The 18,537-nt window shown below is 43.5% G+C and overlaps 6 protein-coding genes across 6 annotated transcripts; 3 read left to right on the top strand and 3 right to left on the bottom strand.

Moving 5' to 3' along the window:
* Positions 1-1,346: 1,346 nt before the first annotated feature.
* Positions 1,347-3,768, top strand: EAE97_001044 (uncharacterized protein; the record flags this gene model as incomplete). The annotated part of the gene is made up of 7 exons (XM_038871554.1): positions 1,347-1,581; positions 1,631-1,856; positions 1,903-2,105; positions 2,154-2,253; positions 2,322-2,850; positions 2,927-2,999; positions 3,104-3,768. The coding sequence occupies 7 exons, from the start codon at positions 1,347-1,349 to the stop codon at positions 3,661-3,663; spliced, it is 1,926 nt and encodes a 641-aa protein (XP_038737455.1). The 3' UTR covers positions 3,664-3,768.
* Positions 3,048-3,611, bottom strand: EAE97_001045 (uncharacterized protein; the record flags this gene model as incomplete). Its single annotated transcript, XM_038871555.1, has 1 exon — positions 3,048-3,611. One exon carries the CDS (start codon positions 3,609-3,611, stop codon positions 3,048-3,050), a length of 564 nt encoding a protein of 187 aa, XP_038737456.1.
* Positions 3,769-5,720: 1,952 nt separating the features above from the next.
* On the top strand, positions 5,721-6,311 carry EAE97_001043 (uncharacterized protein; the record flags this gene model as incomplete). The annotated part of the gene is made up of 1 exon (XM_038871553.1): positions 5,721-6,311. The coding sequence occupies one exon, from the start codon at positions 5,721-5,723 to the stop codon at positions 6,309-6,311; it is 591 nt and encodes a 196-aa protein (XP_038737454.1).
* An 806-nt stretch (positions 6,312-7,117) lies between these two features.
* Positions 7,118-8,661, bottom strand: EAE97_001042 (uncharacterized protein). The gene is made up of 4 exons (XM_038871552.1): positions 8,465-8,661; positions 7,828-8,391; positions 7,500-7,632; positions 7,118-7,448 (listed from the first exon to the last, which is right to left on the bottom strand). The coding sequence occupies exons 2-4, from the start codon at positions 8,063-8,065 to the stop codon at positions 7,253-7,255; spliced, it is 567 nt and encodes a 188-aa protein (XP_038737453.1). The 5' UTR covers positions 8,066-8,391; positions 8,465-8,661; the 3' UTR covers positions 7,118-7,252.
* Positions 8,662-11,768: 3,107 nt separating this feature from the next.
* Positions 11,769-13,571, top strand: EAE97_001041 (uncharacterized protein). The gene is made up of 3 exons (XM_038871551.1): positions 11,769-12,647; positions 12,759-13,022; positions 13,091-13,571. The coding sequence occupies exons 1-3, from the start codon at positions 12,278-12,280 to the stop codon at positions 13,348-13,350; spliced, it is 894 nt and encodes a 297-aa protein (XP_038737452.1). The 5' UTR covers positions 11,769-12,277; the 3' UTR covers positions 13,351-13,571.
* A 747-nt stretch (positions 13,572-14,318) lies between these two features.
* On the bottom strand, positions 14,319-16,392 carry EAE97_001040 (uncharacterized protein; the record flags this gene model as incomplete). Its single annotated transcript, XM_038871550.1, has 3 exons — positions 14,319-16,067; positions 16,121-16,277; positions 16,337-16,392. 3 exons carry the CDS (start codon positions 16,390-16,392, stop codon positions 14,319-14,321), a joined length of 1,962 nt encoding a protein of 653 aa, XP_038737451.1.
* Between the last annotated feature and the right edge of the window lie 2,145 nt (positions 16,393-18,537).

Raw genomic sequence — 18,537 nt, 5'->3', positions numbered from 1 at the left:
TGGAATGTATCTACATTGTGGAATGCACCAATGCACGTAATTATTTCCTTCGAGATATGTTGATACAGTTGCGACGTGATCCAACAGGGGATCTAATTCGAACCTTTCAACATATTTCAAATTGCATTCCATCTAAAAAGGGTAAATATCATTCATGCTGGTTTGTTTCCTCTCTTTCGACATTCGAATCCCCTCGCCCTCAATTAAGAAGACACACGGAAAACGAACTTCCTATTAAGGATTTGCTTCCTCTACAGAGCCTCACACTCAGTTAAGAATGCTGGCAACACACCACTGTTTTGAAGTCAAGGTGGAGGTCGTGGCTGGCTCTGATACTTTTTGATGAAGAAGAAAAGAAAATTGTTGCGCAAAATTCGAATATTTGTAGCCGCAATGGTGATCTGCGCTAATTACTAAGCGAAAAGCAGAGTTAGCTTTCTAGTCTAAGCCCATTTGAGGAAAGTGAGAAGACACAGCACGTGACGACGCGATTATTCCAACAGATTGATCCAGATTTCATTCCACGGATGGGCGGCTACGTAACATATCAAGATTTTCTCTTTGCATTCCGATCTTTGTTTCAGTGCGCCATGAGCAGGAATCTCTTTAATGTGGTCTTTTGTGAGCGGAGGAAGTACAAATTCCATTTCACACCTTACTTGCTCAGACCTCATCTCAACCAGTGTTGAGCACTTGTGCATCCCAGCAAGTCGGTAGACCCTTTAAAGAATTCCTCGACCATAACATCTGTGATTATGATTGTCATGCTAAGCGTTTGGGAAGATGTTTTTCCGTGAAATGGTTGCTATGAGCATGAATTGGTGATTATCATTCCACCTCGCAATAAAGGATATCGAAATAAGGTGTGAATTTTTGGTGGAAAATTTGTTCATTTTCCTGTATTTAGAGAGTTGCGGCTCTCAATTTGGATCATTGCCGATGGGAAGGATATATAAAGACTTCACTTGGAGTGAGCTACCTAGTGAGCGAGGATGCTTCTGGGGTGTTCAGATGCTTCTTAAATCCTTCCTACTTCTACGCCACATTCAAAAGTGATCATTCCTCACTACTGGAAAGGGATTCTGGTCTTATGCATTCTTCTGCGTATATTTCGTATGTGCCATTACTGCACACATGGTACGAAGGGCTTTTTTAAATCACTGCGATATCTTAATTCCGAAGATCAATGTCTTGAGTTGGCTTTCAGATCCTGGTGTTGAACTCAGGTATGAGGCTTTTCAATGCGGGGAATGTCAAGAGCGTGGAACACTTTTAAGAAAATACATATAGCCGAGGACATCGCCACTTTTTGGCGATAAGGCTCTCTTTGAGTTGTAGGTTTAACAATGTTCGCCATGATTACATGGTTGCTTCTTTTGGCAGTGGCGGTAGCGGCCTTCCTTGATGTTGAAGATGATTTCGAAAACAATGCAACTGCCAAAGTCTTACCAAACCGGATGGTTGATGATGGAGTTTTCCAGCTAGGAGTGACTAAAGTTGCGGGAGTTCCAAATGTTCGAAAACGACAATCCAAGTCAAATTTGGCCAACCCTTACATTGGAGATATTTATATGATCACCGGTATGCCATTTCAAGTGTAGCCTCAATGATGCTGTCTAATCATAAGTAGTACAGATTGGATATCCTCCGCAGTCTATAACCCTCAGTATCGATACAGGGAGCAGTGATGTTTGGGTGAATCCACAGTGCGCTACCTCGGGGTGGGCGTCATTTTGCTCCAGTTACCCTCAGTACGATCCTACGAAATCTACCTCTTTCGTACCGTTGAGTCAAGCTTTGAATATAGCATATGGTATCGGTGCAGTCACTGGAGCTTATGCCACAGACAATTTTATGTTGGTAAATATTCCGGTTGCCTAGGTGCTTATTGACAAAATTTAGGATGGGATCAGGTCCGACCCTTAAAAAACTCCAATTTGGTGTTGCATCAGGCAGTAATCGAATGTTTACGGGTATAATGGGTGTATCCTGGGGGCTTGGTCTTGGAACTGGTTATTACAATATTATTGATCAACTTGCCTTGCAAGGTCTGACAAAAACTCGTGCATTTGCTATAGACTTGGGCAATGTCGATACAGCTTCAGGTATGACCTCCAGTTTTCCATGAGTATACTAGCTGACTCATTCTATAGGCTCCATTATCTTTGGCGGTCTCGATACAAAAAAGTACTATGGCTCACTGATAAAAAATCCAATTATACCATTTTATCAAAGTCCTGATGGGTATCCAAGGTAATTGCCTTTTTTTTTAACTTTTGTCCTGCATATTGAATGGTCTTACTGAACAGTATTGAAATTAGATATTGGATCAATATGACGTACTTTGGTATTACATTTCCAGGCCAACTACCAACGAATTTGACATCTCCCGGTTATGCGAAACCCGTCATTATTGACTCCGGAAGTACATTGAGTTATTTACCACCTTCACTTGTCAACGCCATGCTCCCTTATTTTCCAGGATGGGTCAGTAAAGGAGGTGGCCTCTACACTATTCCTTGTAGCTTCAAAAATATCGCAGGGACGATGGATTTTGGATTCGCAGGGCAAATTATTCGGATCCAATTAGCTCAGTTCATATGGTTTAATGGTGCTACATGCTATGGGCCCATTGCCAATGCTGCCGAAAAGACGGATGTGATTTTAGGAGATACCTTCATGAGAGGTGCTTATGTGGTGTTTGATCAGGACAACGCAAATGTTCATATTGCGCAGGCTGCGAGTTGCGGATCAAATGTTATTCCAATTACTTCGGGTACCGATGGAGTTCCTTCAATGACAGGAGGTTGCCCGAGTCCAGCATTTTCTTATGGAACATCATCTTACACGGTCGGTTGCTGTCTCAATCTTTCACAATAATATATTGATATCAAAGCTTTGAATAAAAATGCTAATATGAAAAAAGGTCTATCCAACTCCTTCAGTGGGAATCTTGTCTTCTTCACCCAGATCTTCTTCATCAACTCTTTCTTCAAGAAGTAAGTAATCAATTTGACTTTGCGCTCTCAATCAGGATGGCAGACAGTTTACAATACAGCATTTCCTCCACCTTTATGAGCTAACACTAACTCGAACTTTTCAGGTTCCACAACCTCGTCTGCCTCCCTTCCTGCATTGATAATTACTTCAACGACGTCCCCTCTCGCCACTTCAACAACTAGAACTTCTACAACTTCATCATCTACGTCGACGGTTAGATTATCTACCTCCCCATCCCCCTCTTTATTCTCTACATCAACAGGTAGAGTTTCTACCCTTCCAATTTCCTCTTCATCGAGAACCACTTCAGTCAACTCTTCCCCCACAATATTTACAACGAGATCCTCTACCCTTTTATCCTCTTCTTCGTCTTCTACGTCAACAGCTAGAACTTCCACCGCCCTGTTATTGATAAGCACTTCGACGAGCTCTTCCCTCGCATTAGTAATAACGAAATCTTCGACCCCTTCGACTTCTACATCGACTACTAAATCTTCTTCATCGTCGCGGATACCTGCTCTGATTGGCTCTACGACTTCGTCCACGACATCCACCAGACCTTCTTCGCTTTCTTCCTCTCGAGTTTCATCTTCATCTATATCCTGTGGCATAGGTTGTGGACCGACGACCACTGTTTATATTACCGTTACGAAGTCGGTCTAACAATGAGGCCAGTGTTCAATTTATTTCATTTCAGTTCTGGATTGGATATGTAAGGATGGCCAGGTATAATGCATCATGAATAGATTCGTTGTGATGCGATTGGGCGGGTTGGACTCGGTTTCATTTAGGGGTCTGCATTATGTGGTTTATTGTATGGTGAGACACTGGACAGTCTACAGTATACGAGGGCAGCTGTCCAGGGGAAGATAACTAGCCCGCTTATGCCCAAACGTAATGGAATTTTTGGCGAGTAGATATTCGCTCTAAAGCTAGTGGGTTTGGACCTTTTGATGGTTATAGAGGGCAAAAGAACTTAGAATTATCTTTTCCATCTATGTAATTTTTAGTCTATCAATATCAGTGTGCAATTGTTACTGTTCATCTAATTCGTTGCAGTGAGGTGAGCAACGTTCCATTGTTCCTCGTGAGATTAGTAAACGAAGGGTCTCAGTCCAGCCTCACATTGTCTCGATTATACCGAAGATGAGCTCGAACGCTTCTTGTGATCCGGAAACTCCATGAGATGAAAGAAGACTGAAGAATGTATCCCGATTAGTAGGTAGTCAAGATCGGTTTGTAAGCCTACTTCAATTGCCACAAAGCGGCCACTTCACACAAGAACGAGTATTGATGGTGATTTAGAATCAAAATACGAGTAAGATGCATATTGAGATTCTAGAACAGAATAGGACACAAAAGCCACGCAAGTCCAATACTTCTCTTATTTTGGAATTTCATGTACGCCTGGAATTGGGTGCGTGAAAACGCTGTAAGAATTAACTCTTTTCTGGAATTCCATGACCATGTAACAGCGATAAATGCGATAAATGCGACTACCAACTGTTAATGTTATGCTCACTAAAGCTAACATACATGATTGCATTCGAACAATAGTTGGTACAATCTTCGCTCTCGTGGATAATGACAATAAAAGATACTATCCATTCCGTCACATCTCGTTCCTTCGATGTTGCTGGATGACAACAAATGGTAATGAAGCTTTCGCTAACTACCTAGTACCTATATGGACTTATATCCCCATTATAACAAGTTGAATTTGTAGTATAGCCGCTACCTCCAGTACTTTGTTTCTCAAAATTTTTGCTATTCCAATCTTTTACATTTGGACAATCGCAAGATGGCTGTATGTTCTCAATAAGTTTCTCTATGCATTGATGAAGATATCGATCAATTGTTTTTAGTATCAAATATATCCCAAGTTGAATTTGACAACATTTCATGTGCGTTTGTTCGAATTTAAGTTTGCCACGGGGGTCGTAAGCCTGTGGAGATTACCTTTAAATTAGGCCATGGTCACTATTTGACTACCGAACTTTCCTATCCTATATGTTGCTGCACCCCCAAACGTTTTTCAACTCATTTGGAACTGTGGAAACCTATCAACAGTCAATACTCGACGCAAACTACAATGACATCTCACAAGATCGCCAGCTCTATTTTTGTCCATATCTATTACGCCTCGTCAGGGTTTATCTAATATACAAACTGAGACGTTCACAACCAAATCCATCACTCGGTACCGGTACTTCAACCGTTTTAGCGGTAAAGAAACTGATGAAACGCTGGCTTCAAATTACACCCAATCCATACCATCTCCCTTTAAGGAATCTTGGCAATCGATCAAAGTGGATATCATTTCATGTTCCTGGCTCAGAAAAAAAGCTGATAGCCGTGCTCGCCTTGATAACGAATATCAGAGTGGCTCGGAATGGTTAGATGAAGTGGAGGCTGTGGAGCTAATCGTTGAAAGGGATATAAATTTGGAAGAAGCTTAAGCTTGGATCTCCATATGATGATGAATTGCAATGAAATTGGATCTTAGTGGATCATCATGAATTGGTTCGATTGGTTCTGGACTTTCAAATGTTTAGGACTGAAGATCGGATGAAAAAGACCTTTCCATCCCTTTCTTTGCTTGATTTCAACTGAAGCTTGTTTGGTTGGGTTTGTGTGCTGTTCATCCTATCTTCATTTTCTTCTCTATTGATACAACCACAACTTACCTGACCTGATTCTTTTCCCTCCCTACCTTTCCAATGGTTCACGCACGCACTTTTTCCCGCCAGCTTGGCAGTACGCTCCCTACGCACAACCAACCTCAAATCCCACCTCAAATTATCATCTCCGATTCAGAAGACCCACACAAGCCTATATACTACAAGACTACGCACTGGAAGAACTCCTTTCTAAATTCCGTTCAATCTTCGCACATCAAGACTAGCACCTCTTTCCGAAGTCTTCTGACGAGAATCAAAAAGTTACCTTCCAGATCCAAAATACTACTTGGTCTCGTCTGCCTTCTTTCCTTGGTATCAATTATCGGGGCGCTAGGCGGCGTACGTCTAGATCTTTTGAAGGGAGGAGAGCGATCTCCATATCCGCGGACACATTACGCGACGCATAATAAGGGCCCAAAGTTTGATCACAATAGGGATAAGGGAGTGAAAAGGGAAGAAGCTCCACCAATACCGGTACAAGCTATAGGACTCACGCCGAAAAAGGTGACACCTGTAGTTCATGAAGAGGGAAAGAAAGTTAAGAGGGATGGAATATCAACTACAGGACTTACGCCAAGGAAACTTATGCCCAGGCAATTTGGGATTGCAGCAGATGCAATGTTAATGTGATAGTGCGGCGTTGAACGATGAGCTGTAAGTTATCTTTTGGTCAATAGGGAGAGGGAGGGATTTGAATGCGAAATGAAGCTTGTAGGATTATTGCTAACATCTGAGAAAACAGTGCTGTGACCTATGCCACAAGTGTTTGCCAAATGCTAGTAACTTTGAATCGAAATTTTCGGCAAGCGGATGTGGTAAAGACTGGATGAGGAGTATATCGGAGTTTGAAAGGAAGGAAGTCATATACCAGGATTGAAGGAAATATTAGAAGAAAGAGCCTTTGGATACGAAATAATGATGGAGTAGAATTTAGAGAGTATTTGTCGTCAAGATAGAATTTCAAACAATATAAACCCACTTAGTCTAAGGCTCTCGAAGTTTGACCATATGAATCGTGATTTTTTTATTTCCATTCAACTGGGAAATAGGAGCAAGGATTTAGAGGAATTTCGCGGGAGGATGAAATCTTTCCTACTCGCTGAAAAGTTTCCCATACTGTGTCGTCTAATATCGCTGTTGTATAAACCTCGTTGCCATGCCTTGGGGTCGTCAATCTCGTCTATGCATCATTCGACCTACTATATCTGACGAGATTATGCTAGGATTTGGTGATATTGTATCGTCGTTGCTGGGAATACATATGGGGAATTACTCGATTCGCTTCTATCGAGCCCGGACGAGATCAGGTAAAAGTTGCTGATTCTTAATTCTGACTGACCTCGGAAGCTTGACTTGACGATTCGCTCTTGGATCCAAAGCACGTGAGAGAAAGCATGATGCATTCCAATGCATGTAAAAGTATTATATTAAAATTACGAATCGGCTGATATCGTTTGCCACCATGAATTTAGTTGCATCCCGTCATCCCTCCTATTCTATCTCACAACACCAGCTTCGTTGCCCTTTACGCACACATTGCTGCTTCCTCTAGTCTCATATCCATGCGTCATCTAAGGTCTCTCAACGGCAAGATCATCTCCAACTCCTCCGCCAACCAAGACCATCTGTCTATTCTGTACTCTCCATGAACTTGGAGTTTCATCGAAGGATTTGGTGTCAACGAAATCATCTTCGAATTTGAACCATGCGGAGAAAACATGTGTTTGTGTCCCTTCCGTGTTGGTGTCGAAGTGGTTGAATGTGATGCTGTTGAATTTGTCAGTGGCAAGATACATCAGAAAGAAGGGCAATACATACTAGGTTGTAACGTGAGCCTCGCTACAGTTTGCCTGGTTGATCAAGATAGCACTACTTGTCAACTGATGAACACCATTTGCAACGTGGTCTAAGCCCTTTTTCTCGTTGGTGATAATGTCTTCTCTTCCGATCCCTTTGAATAATTGTTAGCTCTTTTGTCAATTCTTCCTCTGTTCATATGCTTCTATGCCCCCCAAAAATCATGGCTATCTCTTTCTATAATCTTATCTTGTCCACCATGAACAATATTCGATGAGAAGAAAGAAGCCCCAAATTTTGCTTTCGAGGGGATTTGAAAGCTCTGCGTGAAAACAAGAAAATAACATACAAAGTTCGGCTCCTAAACCAGTGAAGTTCGCAATAGCATCTTCCGTGTATACAAATTCTAAGGCAGTCCAGTTCTTCGAATCGAGGATAAAGGTCTCGAAAGCGAGTGTGTAACGGATTTGCTCAATGGGCGAGTAAACGTATTGTGCTGATTTAGGGTTGTACGAGGAAGCGAATGGAGACCAGGACAAGGCTCCTGGGAGGAGAGCGAGGGTGAGAAGAACTGCTGGAATCTGCATGGTGATGGTTTTTGATATTAATTGAAAATTGAGAGGATGTTAATGAAGTGAGTGTTGATGGAATGAATGTTGATGAAGTGAAGAATTGAGATGGAGGTGAGGACGAAGGATTAAGTACCCACGAGATACAAATGCTGAATCCATAATTTCCGGAAAGTTTCCCAAGTATCGAATTCTCGTGAACTGTAGCACAGATGGATGTGCAACTCCTGCACCTTCCCGGGACAATCGAGCTCGTTGGCCATTCAGCTACAAGCCACTATCTAAAATAGACTCGAGAACCTTCCTGCGCCAACTAACGTTAGATGAATTTTGTTTCATCGTGACTATTGCTTTTCGTTCAGCATGCTTTTCCCTGAGCATTCGACTTTGCAGCTCCCGCCTTCGCTTTGAACTCACATCAGCACTTGGTGCATCGGCATTTCGCCTGTACCTGAGTCTAAAGGCCTGTGAGTCGGCTCGTCCCGACTAGTCAAATGTGATAAGCATGACTAGAGCAGCTAAAGAAGCTTATTTGGGGAGATCCGACTTGGCACCAATTCACACCGTACTACGCTAAAGTAAGGAACAATTGACTTCCTTATAAGGTTTCTCCTGGAGCCATCTTCTTTTTGGTCACATGATCTGAAAATTGGGTTGCAAGGTAATGAGAGAGTCCAAGGGAATCTTCATTCGTACTGGTGCATTGGTTTTGGGTTCCGTTCTCTCTCCGACGGAATTCTTCAAGCTTCAAAAAGGACTTTCAAATATTGGCGTGAGTGGAGATGAATTCACACTTGAAGATAAATCGAGTATAGATTTATTCACATTGTTTCAAACCCAAGCGATGCATTGATCAAAGGTCAGAATGCTACACTTGAGCCACACCGTGGACATTACATTTGAGGCTAACGATATTCCAATCTGGCTTCAACACCTAGGCACATTAAAGTTAAATGTTTCCCCTTGTTGCATGTGTTGATTGTCAAGCCTCCGAAAGCTGTTGCTCTACACCGTGGCATGGACAATGCATTTAGTGATTTGGTCTTGGAATGGCTAGCTTGCTTTTGTCAGACATTCATTGCTTTTGATGGACGATCCTATTGACCACTATATTTTCACTCGTAGCCAATCCACGAGTCATTTGCTCGTACCAAAAAAAATCATTTTCTATATGTTTAATTGGGTTCGAATATGACTTACAGGAAGAAAAAGAAAGAGTAATGTCAAATCTCCGACAGCAATAACGTCGATGCAGGCTTAATTAATTGCATCAACTATCATTGCCGCTGCTCTCTTTCTTTTTATAGAATCTAGTGATTCGTAGTATAAGCGCTATCAGTGTCGGTTACCATATCTCGAACTATAGATTTTCTCAAAGTAGGCAGAAGATTGGAAAGTTTCTTGATCGCTTCATTTCCGGAAATTGTTGCATCTTTTGCCAGAGATAGGTTGATGGCTGTGGATTGTTCCATGTCCAGTCAGTCAAAACCGGAGACTTTTCACTGGTGGATGAAACTGTCTGTCTTCTTCACAACATTTGAAATTTCCTGTGCGAAACAAGAGCTTGTGATACAGCAAAGATTTTCCGAGGAAATGCACCAAATTCAAAATCAATAAGGATAGCATGCCTATAAATTCTTACTACCAATATCTTGAACGATGCTGAACCTCTGATATGGTGTTAGTCATGAGTTACTGTAGTCCATTCTATTCGTAAGACTGATACATCAAAACAGAACCAAAGATTACCAAAGCTCCGCCACTGGGTCGAACACAGTGTCATTATTTGCGAAACCTACTCGAGAATCATGCCGTTTTACGAATCTACATGTAAAAATACCAAGCTATACAGTAGCCTAGCATTGATAGAAGAGCCCCGTTGAGAAAAGTGGCTGTCACTCGAGGATAGTGAAGGGCGGTAGTCTACCTCCAGCTTCCAAAGGCGGATCACACTATTGAGAGTCAATCATCTGCCACAATATCAGATTATATGGACGTTACTCACTATTGTGAATTGAAATTGCGATGTATTTTAGTATGTGGGTACCTATCATCGTTGATGTCTGCGACATCTATGATTAAACAAGCGATTGTCTTAGAGAGACAGACGAATTCGCAGAAGCTGAGGACTTGAAAAGTGGAATGCACCGGTTTTGGGATGAGCCAAGGGGTTATGAATTTGATCTCTCTTCAATGAAAGGATGGTAAACTTGGGATACAAAAAATAGGATGAAAGGTAATCATACCATAGGCTGAAGGACAGTGCCTCACTACGCCCCAGACATCATCAGGAGTCTACGCCTATGCAAAAGGCTCAGATGTCACATATGAGTCATATCAATGCTCGTATCATTTCCCTCGTTGACATATGTGTCAAGCGACCTGTATGGAAAGCGTACCAGCGCTTGAGTTTCCCCTCCCCTTCTCTCCCAAACAAAGGAGAAGCAGAATAATGGTTTCTAAAGGCTACATAGAAAGTTTGAAGATTCTTTGAAAGTTGAGAGAATTTAGTCTTTTCGCCTAGGCCATAGGATGGAAAGAGGGGAGGGGGAGAAAGGAATTTTCTTGCGCTTCAGCTTCCGTAAAAGCACATATACAGCAATTCTCCTGCAAAGAATCACCAGTCAGTCTGCACTGGAAACTATAGTACTCACTAGATATTTCTATCCCAATCCCTAATCATGTTAGGTAGGAGCAGTGCCATAGAAGACACTACCCACCTCAAAGACAATGTCATGTACTATATGAATCCTCTTGATGTCAAACATACCGTAGATTTTGCATCTCAGAATGTAAGTGCAAACAATTTAATATTTACGCTAGCAAGCTTCCACAGACCAAGGGAGAATGATTGCTAAGTTTCCTAGTGCATTGGATACAACCACATCGGAAACTTTGGATCTCTGACATGAAATAAGTCCTCGAGGATACTTGACTGCACATTCCTCGCTACCAAAGCTATTGAGAATTGTTGCGGAGACAATAGCGAATGTGAGTATGAGTCAAGTATACTATGTATTGATTCGACTTCATGAACGCTAGTTGTGGGTAGGCAGGATGAGAAATTAGATTCTCCATCTATGAATATCTCGAGGTTATCGATTATCGATATCCAAAGGGAAACGGCATAACCTTGATGCATTTGTAATGTCTGGGCATTCCAGAACGACCTTGTTGTTGTGGAAGTAAATGTTGGAATTACTTTGCTAGCAAATGTGATATTATCCGGAAGAGTCTTCCTACACAAACACGATCTCAAAATCCACCACCATACGCCTCAACAACACTTTCTATCTTCCACCCCCCCCCCCCCCCCCAAAAAAAACACCATCCCGAAATCTTTCCCTCCTCCCATCCACTCTCCAATCCATCATTCCCGCAGCAAACCCAAAATTCTCAGATACCCTATCGTCAGATCAACCCACCCAACAAACTCACAAACAAAAACAAAAACAAAATGGATCCGCAGACCAACTGTTGCAACCTCCACCGTAATATTTTAGTCTGGTACTCTGAAAACGCACTATTGTATTATCGATATGTACGTGCCGCGCACGCTGCTACTTGTATTGTTTGTTGGATAGCTATGCAGAGAAATATGTGGAGTCGTATGATCTGATGGCTACCTACCTAGTTAACGTGTATTTCGTTCGTGTAAAGTTCATGATGAGATTAGGATGCATAGAGATCGAGTTGGATCACGTCTGAGAATCAAAATGTATTTCTGGTATCTTTTGGTGAGGTGTCTATGTAGTACTCAAGACGTAATGTGATGATATGATATCATCATGATAGATAGATGCGGATAGGAGAACATTCAGCTCTTTCGATCACACATACACTCTGTCTCCCCTCTAAATATTCATGTTGGATGCCTCCATTTCCATTCCCACACCCATTCAAACCTACCCATCTATCGCATCAACCACATAAGCTAACCCATCTCCAACCCAAACCATTCCCCCCGTCTCTCTCCAAACAGTTGTTCCCCCTCCACATCAAACCAACTCGATGCCAAAAATCCAACAACCGCACTACTGCTTCATTACACATAGAGACATGAGCGCCGCAAACTGTTCCCTTGCGATATAAAAGCACTGTTCTCAATCTCGTGCACATTATCTTCTCTCTGTAGATTCTCCTTGCCACATTTTTCTTCATCCCTTTCAACCATTCTCCTATATATCCCATCCTTTCCCCTCTCGCCTCTCCACCACACATAACCTCAGCATGACATCCAAAACTACCAGCGGCTATGCCGTCATCACCGGAGTACGTACCTACCAACCCATCAAACACCCCTTCTTCCCCTCACCAACCCCTCCTGCCCTCCACTCCCACCCTCTCCAGGCCGGCGGCAGCATCGGCAAAAACACTTGTATCTCTTTCGCCGAATCCGGCGCCTCCGGTATCCTCCTCGCAGACCTCTCTCTCTCCTCCGCTCAAACCGCCGCGCAAAAATGTAAATCCTACGCGTCCAACCCAGCCTGTCGCATCCTCTCTATACACCTTGACGTGACAGACGAGGAAAGCGTGCAGAAGATGGTTGATACAGCTATCCAGGAATTCGGCCGTATAGATTATTACGTGCACAGCGCTGGTGTATGTCTCATCCTCATTTTCGATTCCATTCCCATTCCCTTCACCCCCATAGAACCCCACTCCCACTCCCCCTCCACACTAACACTAACACCCCCCCTCCCCCCACCAGATCGGCACCAGCACACCCTCCCCCTCTCCGAATTCGACCACATCCTCAACACCAACACGCGCAGCACGCTCCTCTGCAACCGCGCCATCGCTCGCGCCATGCTCCTGCAAGAACCGGTCTCCCACCAAGGCCGCTACACCGAGCGCTCGCTGGGCCGCGGGTGCATCGTGAATCTCGGGTCCGCAAATTCCGTCGTCGCGTTTCCCGGGAAAACAGCCTACACCACTGCGAAACATGCCGTGGTTGGGATCACGAAATCCGGAAGTATGTGAACCTATCTTTACATAAGTCTCAATACATTTCACAACCGAACAAAACTAACCCCCAAACAGCAGTCGACTACGCCCCCCGCGGCATCCGCATCAACGCCATCTGTCCGACCTGGGTAGCCGGCCCCATGAACACGCACGAAGCAGCTCGCAACCCGCACTTCGAGCACATGGTGCAAGCCGTCGTGCCGCTGAAGCGCGTGGCGCAGCCCGACGAGGTAGCCGACGCCATTCATTTTCTGTGCAGTCCCGCTGCGACATATATCACGGGCGCAACGTTGATTATCGATGCGGGGTCGGGCTTGACGGTGCGTTTGTTTTAGTGGCTAGGTGTTTGGATTGATAGATGAGAGTTGTGTGCTCGAGTGTCCATTTGGAGGAGGGCGTCTGCATGTACAGCTGGGTTGGAAGGCTCGGATTGATGAAAATAGATTTTCTTGGTATTTAGGCCGCTAAAGGAGGACAATATGAATGTCGACATGGGACAATTTCGCACAATCAATGAAAGATTGTTTGACATCGTAGCCTAATGAGGGAGATACTGCATCCCATCAGAATCAACAAGAATATCAATCAATGTAGTATAAAAAGAAAAGAAGTACAGCATCTCATCACTATTTTTTTTTAATCAATTGTCTTCTCATTTATCTCCCTACCTATATCGTAATCTCGACTATCTTACTTTTCTACAACCAATTCTTACATTCCCGTCCCTCACCCAACTACGGAAGCTCCAATTTAACTACTTCATCACAAGCCACCCTTTGTTCTCTAAGCACAACCCCTACCTAAAACCGACAAACAAACAAAAAAGACAATCCACCACGCAAAGAATGCCCCCTCCACAAATTCGAAGGGTATTTACAAAGGAATAGAATGCTAACTCTGCCATCCAGTGCCATCTCACATGATCGAAGTCAGAAGTCAAACCTCGCATCATAGATATAAGCAATTTCTGAAAGCCTTTGGAATGAAACAATGGATGGCGGTTGCAGTAAGAATGCATGAATAGAAAATGATAAAATCTTCTCATGGGTAAATAAGTAAAAACGGCCCCCAAAAAACAAAAAAAAACAAAAAAAAGTGTATCACAGAAGAAAAAAAGAAGAAACGCCGTTCCCAAAATATAATGCAATAGGCCATTTTCAAGAAATTTGAGACGAGTTCTGTTCCGCCCACAAGAAAGACATTATCTTTTTTTATAGATTTCCCACAACCAAATACCCGTGTTCGTGAAGTTCATATCCATAGCAATTCATGCTCCAAACCCTTCCCATGAAGGGGGCCAAAGTTATCCTTCATGCTTCGCTCTTTTTTGATCTCCACTTTCTAGGTGTTCATCTTGATCAGGGGTCTTTCGTTTACCGCCCCTTTCACCATTATCGTCTCTTAGAAAACTTGGACCTGTGCCCACAACAGGAGTTGCAAAGTTTAGCGGACTAGGTAATGTGTTCGAGTCACCACCTCTACCGTAATCCCAACTGGGATTCCCAAAGAATGACGAAGGACTAGGGAGGAATTCGTTGTTCATGAATCGCGATGGAAGAGCTGAGACCGGTGTCACGTTTTCTATTATACTGTTGTTCGAGTTGCTGTTATTCCCGCTTGCATTGGATCCTTGAGAAGGTTGTGTAACAGGATGCGGTCTTGCAAAAGGATTAGGTGGCCCCGATGCGCCGGCTGACAATAGAGCCGAGGCGGAAGGCGAAGGTGGTGGTAGTACCATTCCGCCATGATCACCGCCATTGCGACGCGCCTGAGGATTGGCGGCACTCGCAGATCTTGGGGAAGAGAGATCTTCCGCAGTGGCAGATCCACCGTTGTCCGATGCCTCTTCCGGAATCTGCACTTTCAATACAGGCCTCTTACCACCACCAACACTCAACTGAGCACTGTTCGTACGAGATGGTGGCGTGAACCCATCTGGTAAGGATGACATGGATATTTTCCGATTTTTGTTATGCGTTTGTGATCTCTGAGGTGGCGAGGGTGGCTTTATACGATTTACTGTAACATCTACGGATTGGGATCGATCAGTGGGTTCTTCCTTTACGGTATCAGTATTGGAAGTTGAGCTTGCCCAGTGCTGGGACAGGATCGATCGGCTCTCATCAATTGGCGTGAAAATACTTCTAGATTTTCCAGCTAAACGCTTGACCGGGTCTGGCATCTGCGATTGTGATTGTGTTTGCTGCTGTTCTGGTGATGGTTGAGGCGGCTGCGGTTGCGGTGGAGGTTGCGGCATTTGTTGTTGCGGCGGTTGTGGAGGAGAAGTAGTTGCGCGTGAGGATGCAGGCCTTTCCTGTGGTGGGAATGGTGGCGGTCCCGAAGACCTTCTTTGCTCCTCCACGTATAGCTGCTGTACCTGCTGTGGGTGAGGATGTTGAGGCAGTTGCTGTGGATGCTGTTGTGGATGTAGCTGTTGAGGATGCTGTTGAGGATGCTGCTGGGGATGTTGATGGGGATGTTGCTGAGGATGTTGTGGATGCTGTTGCATATGCTGTTGAGGGTGTTGAGAGAGGTGTTGCGGGTGCTGCTGCGGTGCAAAGTGTGTGTATTGTGATCCCGGACTTTGATGTGGATGAGGAATCCCTTGCGGGGGGCCTTGTATGTGCTGCGGAAGCCCATGCGCGTGTGGTGGCAGACCAGGTGTCATTTGGGGGTTGTAAGGTGATGGATTTGGCGCATACACGAACTGTCCGTTGGTAGGAGGGCCATGAGGATGCTGCGGTACAAGGGAGCTTTGTCTTCGTGGAGCATTTCTAGATGATGGACGGGATCCCATTCCAGGTTGTGGCGTATGTTGCCGTTGTTGCTGTTGAAGATGTGGAAAGACACCATTTGGAATTGGAGGCGAGGCAGATGGAGTATGATGGCGGATGTGTTGATATGGTTGGTGTTGAAATTGAGGAGGCATCATTGGTTCAACTGATCCGTGATGGGAAGGCGGAGATCCATCATCGTCATCGTCGTCATCATCCATCCCCTTTCCTTTGCCCGAATAGTCGGCAGGCCCTTTGTGTTCGTTGGCTCCTCCATACTACATTTAATGTCAGTTTGTAACCCTTGCGCCAGACGCGGTAGAACACGTACGTATTGATATCTTGTCATAAACTCTCCAATATCACCACTAGAATATTCGTATAATTTCTTATTGCTGCCAAATATTATAACCGCGACATCGACGTTACAGAGAACGGAAAGCTCATGCGCCTTCTTGAACAAACCCCCTTTGCGCTTCAAAAAGGTCCTGGAAGAAGGGTGTTAGCATTTTGCGCCGCGGATCATATTCGCACAAAGAGAACATACACTGAACGATTCCTATCATCCTTGATAGCCTTGATCTCAATCTTTCTTCTCCCCATTGCGGCAGAGGCGCGCCGTTCTTGTGGTACGAAATTCGATTGCGTGAATTGGTCCAGCTTAAGACGTGTAGTTGAGACGACCTATTCGAAGTAAAACTCGCAGATTGTAAAAGTCGCGTAGGATCGTGGTCATCAATGAATGATATTGAGGGGATAAAGGAAGCGAAATTTAATGTGAATTTTTGAATACAATAGCAGCAAATTGAGCGGCACAAATGAATACAGTAATCGATTGTGTGAATAGCGGCGGAGTAATATGTCTGACGTGGGATGCGTCTTTAGATGTACTTTGGTCGTGGTCGTTAAATGTCGATATATAAAACTGTGACAAAAAAGTAGATGTCGAGCTGATGAAGGGGCTCGTCAATAAGGTTGCGACCGAGTTGTTCCCTTTGACAAGACAGACAGACGTATGTATGTATGTGACGAGAAAAAAGATGCGTTAACAAGTTGATGTGATTTGATATGATTTGATCTGATTTGATGGTAACTTTTCTTGCTTTTGCTCCAGGCAATTGAAGAAGCGCGAAGAAAACTCGAAACACCCGCACGCAAATAGTGATACAGCCCGTGAAGAAAAGACACCTCTTTGAACCAAAAAACTGGACAAGCTTGATTTGAGAGAAAGATATCTTCTTGAAGAGAGGAGGAGTTGGATCAATGATATAGGTCTGGGTCAAGCGTCTTCAAAGAAATGCCCAAGTCAAAGTAGGAGATGAGGTTACTCTTTAATTTTTTTCTCGAGAATCCTTTTGAAGTACAACTGATAGATAGGACTGATAAAGTATATCGCGATGAGATACTAAATATAGATATTTTTGGATCGTGATATAATAAATGATGGAAGGGGGGAGGGGGGGAAGGGGGGAAAGGGAAAAATGTATGAAGGGTGCAGGTGGTAGGTACCAAAAAGATCAAAATCTGAAAGGAGAGAGAAAAGGGAAAAAGGGAATTTTCTTCTTAAACCTTGTCTTTTAATTTTTGGGATTAATGGATTAATGGATAATGGATAATGGATAATGGATGATTCTTTTCATTCTATTGAAAATATTGAGATTTATTGACTAAACTGCAATAGGAAGAATATAATTCATATAATCCATATAATCCATCCGTCTACATAAGTGATCGTATTTTCTTAATACGTATCCGCAGACGTAGAACAGGAGATAGACAAGGGGCTTGGTTGAAGTCATTGTTAGTATTCTTTTCTTTCCTTTCTTGTGTTGCTTTTGATTTTGCTCATCTTGGTAAAGATTGATTCGTCCTTTGACCTATTAGGTAGGTACGATATATCTGTAGTCGAGTAGATTCTGGATAGATAAGGCGGGCTTGGTAGAGTAGATTCTCTGACAGGTAGGTGTTGATCATGATGCCTGCTTGCCCTTTGCGTTGGTTAATCAGCTGGTAGTGGTAGTAGATAATTGAATAAGTAGTTGACCAAGTGGTTGAATGAAAGAATTGATGTCTAATATCTAGTGTCTAATGTCTGATGTATATAGATATAGCTACAGATACAAGTTAGAAAAGAGGACTCGAGATAATCATACTAGAGTCTAAGATGTCAATGTAGGAATGGCATTGCATTCATTGTATTGTATTGATATCTCATTCAGTAAAACCTGCCCACATACATAATCCTGTACCTATCCAAAGTAGACATCTTCGTTGTCATTTCCTGCTACCTCTTCTCTGTACGGTATTACTAGGTAGGTATTACTCGTAGAAGCGTGAGAATTGATTCATCAATGGCCCGCTCACTCATACTAGGTCTCTTGGGAGCTCCCAATTGGTTCTAATTCGTAATGAATTAATGAATCCCCATACATCTGATGCACTACGGTACTCACGCACAACTTACCATCACTCAAACGAGTTACAGGGTGCGATGTTTGGGCGGGCGCGGAAATTACCTCCCGCGGTAGTTGGATTCGAATGAGTTGGGTTGATACACTTGGATGTCGAGATTTGGTTATCAATGCTCAAGACCTTCCCGGTCAATGAGGGGAGGGGTTCGATCTACTCTACATCATTGAGGGTATTGATGATATTTGATGCTTGAAAACTGATAGTTATTACCTACATGTGCATGCGGTACACGTAGGTACCATACACTCACTACTCGCGATCGATAAGCTTCAACTT

This window comes from Botrytis byssoidea (genome assembly GCF_014898295.1).
Source record: "Botrytis byssoidea strain MUCL 94 chromosome Unknown BBYS_002, whole genome shotgun sequence".
NCBI classification, from domain to species: domain Eukaryota; kingdom Fungi; phylum Ascomycota; class Leotiomycetes; order Helotiales; family Sclerotiniaceae; genus Botrytis; species Botrytis byssoidea.
The sequence above is the reverse complement of the archived record's forward strand: the minus strand, read 5'-3'. Positions and strand labels throughout refer to the sequence as shown.

Coding starts and splice junctions, on each gene's coding strand:
- EAE97_001042 (XM_038871552.1), bottom strand. CDS start 8,065: ATGCAGATTCCAGCAGTTCTTCTCACCCTCGCTCTCCTCCCAGGAGCC. Junction 7,633..7,827: donor TGGTTTAGGAGCCGAACTTT/GTATGTTATTTT, acceptor AATTATTCAAAG/GGATCGGAAGAGAAGACATT. Junction 7,449..7,499: donor GAGGCTCACGTTACAACCTA/GTATGTATTGCC, acceptor CAAATTCAACAG/CATCACATTCAACCACTTCG.
- EAE97_001041 (XM_038871551.1), top strand. CDS start 12,278: ATGACATCCAAAACTACCAGCGGCTATGCCGTCATCACCGGAGTACGT. Junction 12,648..12,758: donor TTATTACGTGCACAGCGCTG/GTGTATGTCTCA, acceptor TCCCCCCACCAG/ATCGGCACCAGCACACCCTC. Junction 13,023..13,090: donor TGGGATCACGAAATCCGGAA/GTATGTGAACCT, acceptor ACCCCCAAACAG/CAGTCGACTACGCCCCCCGC.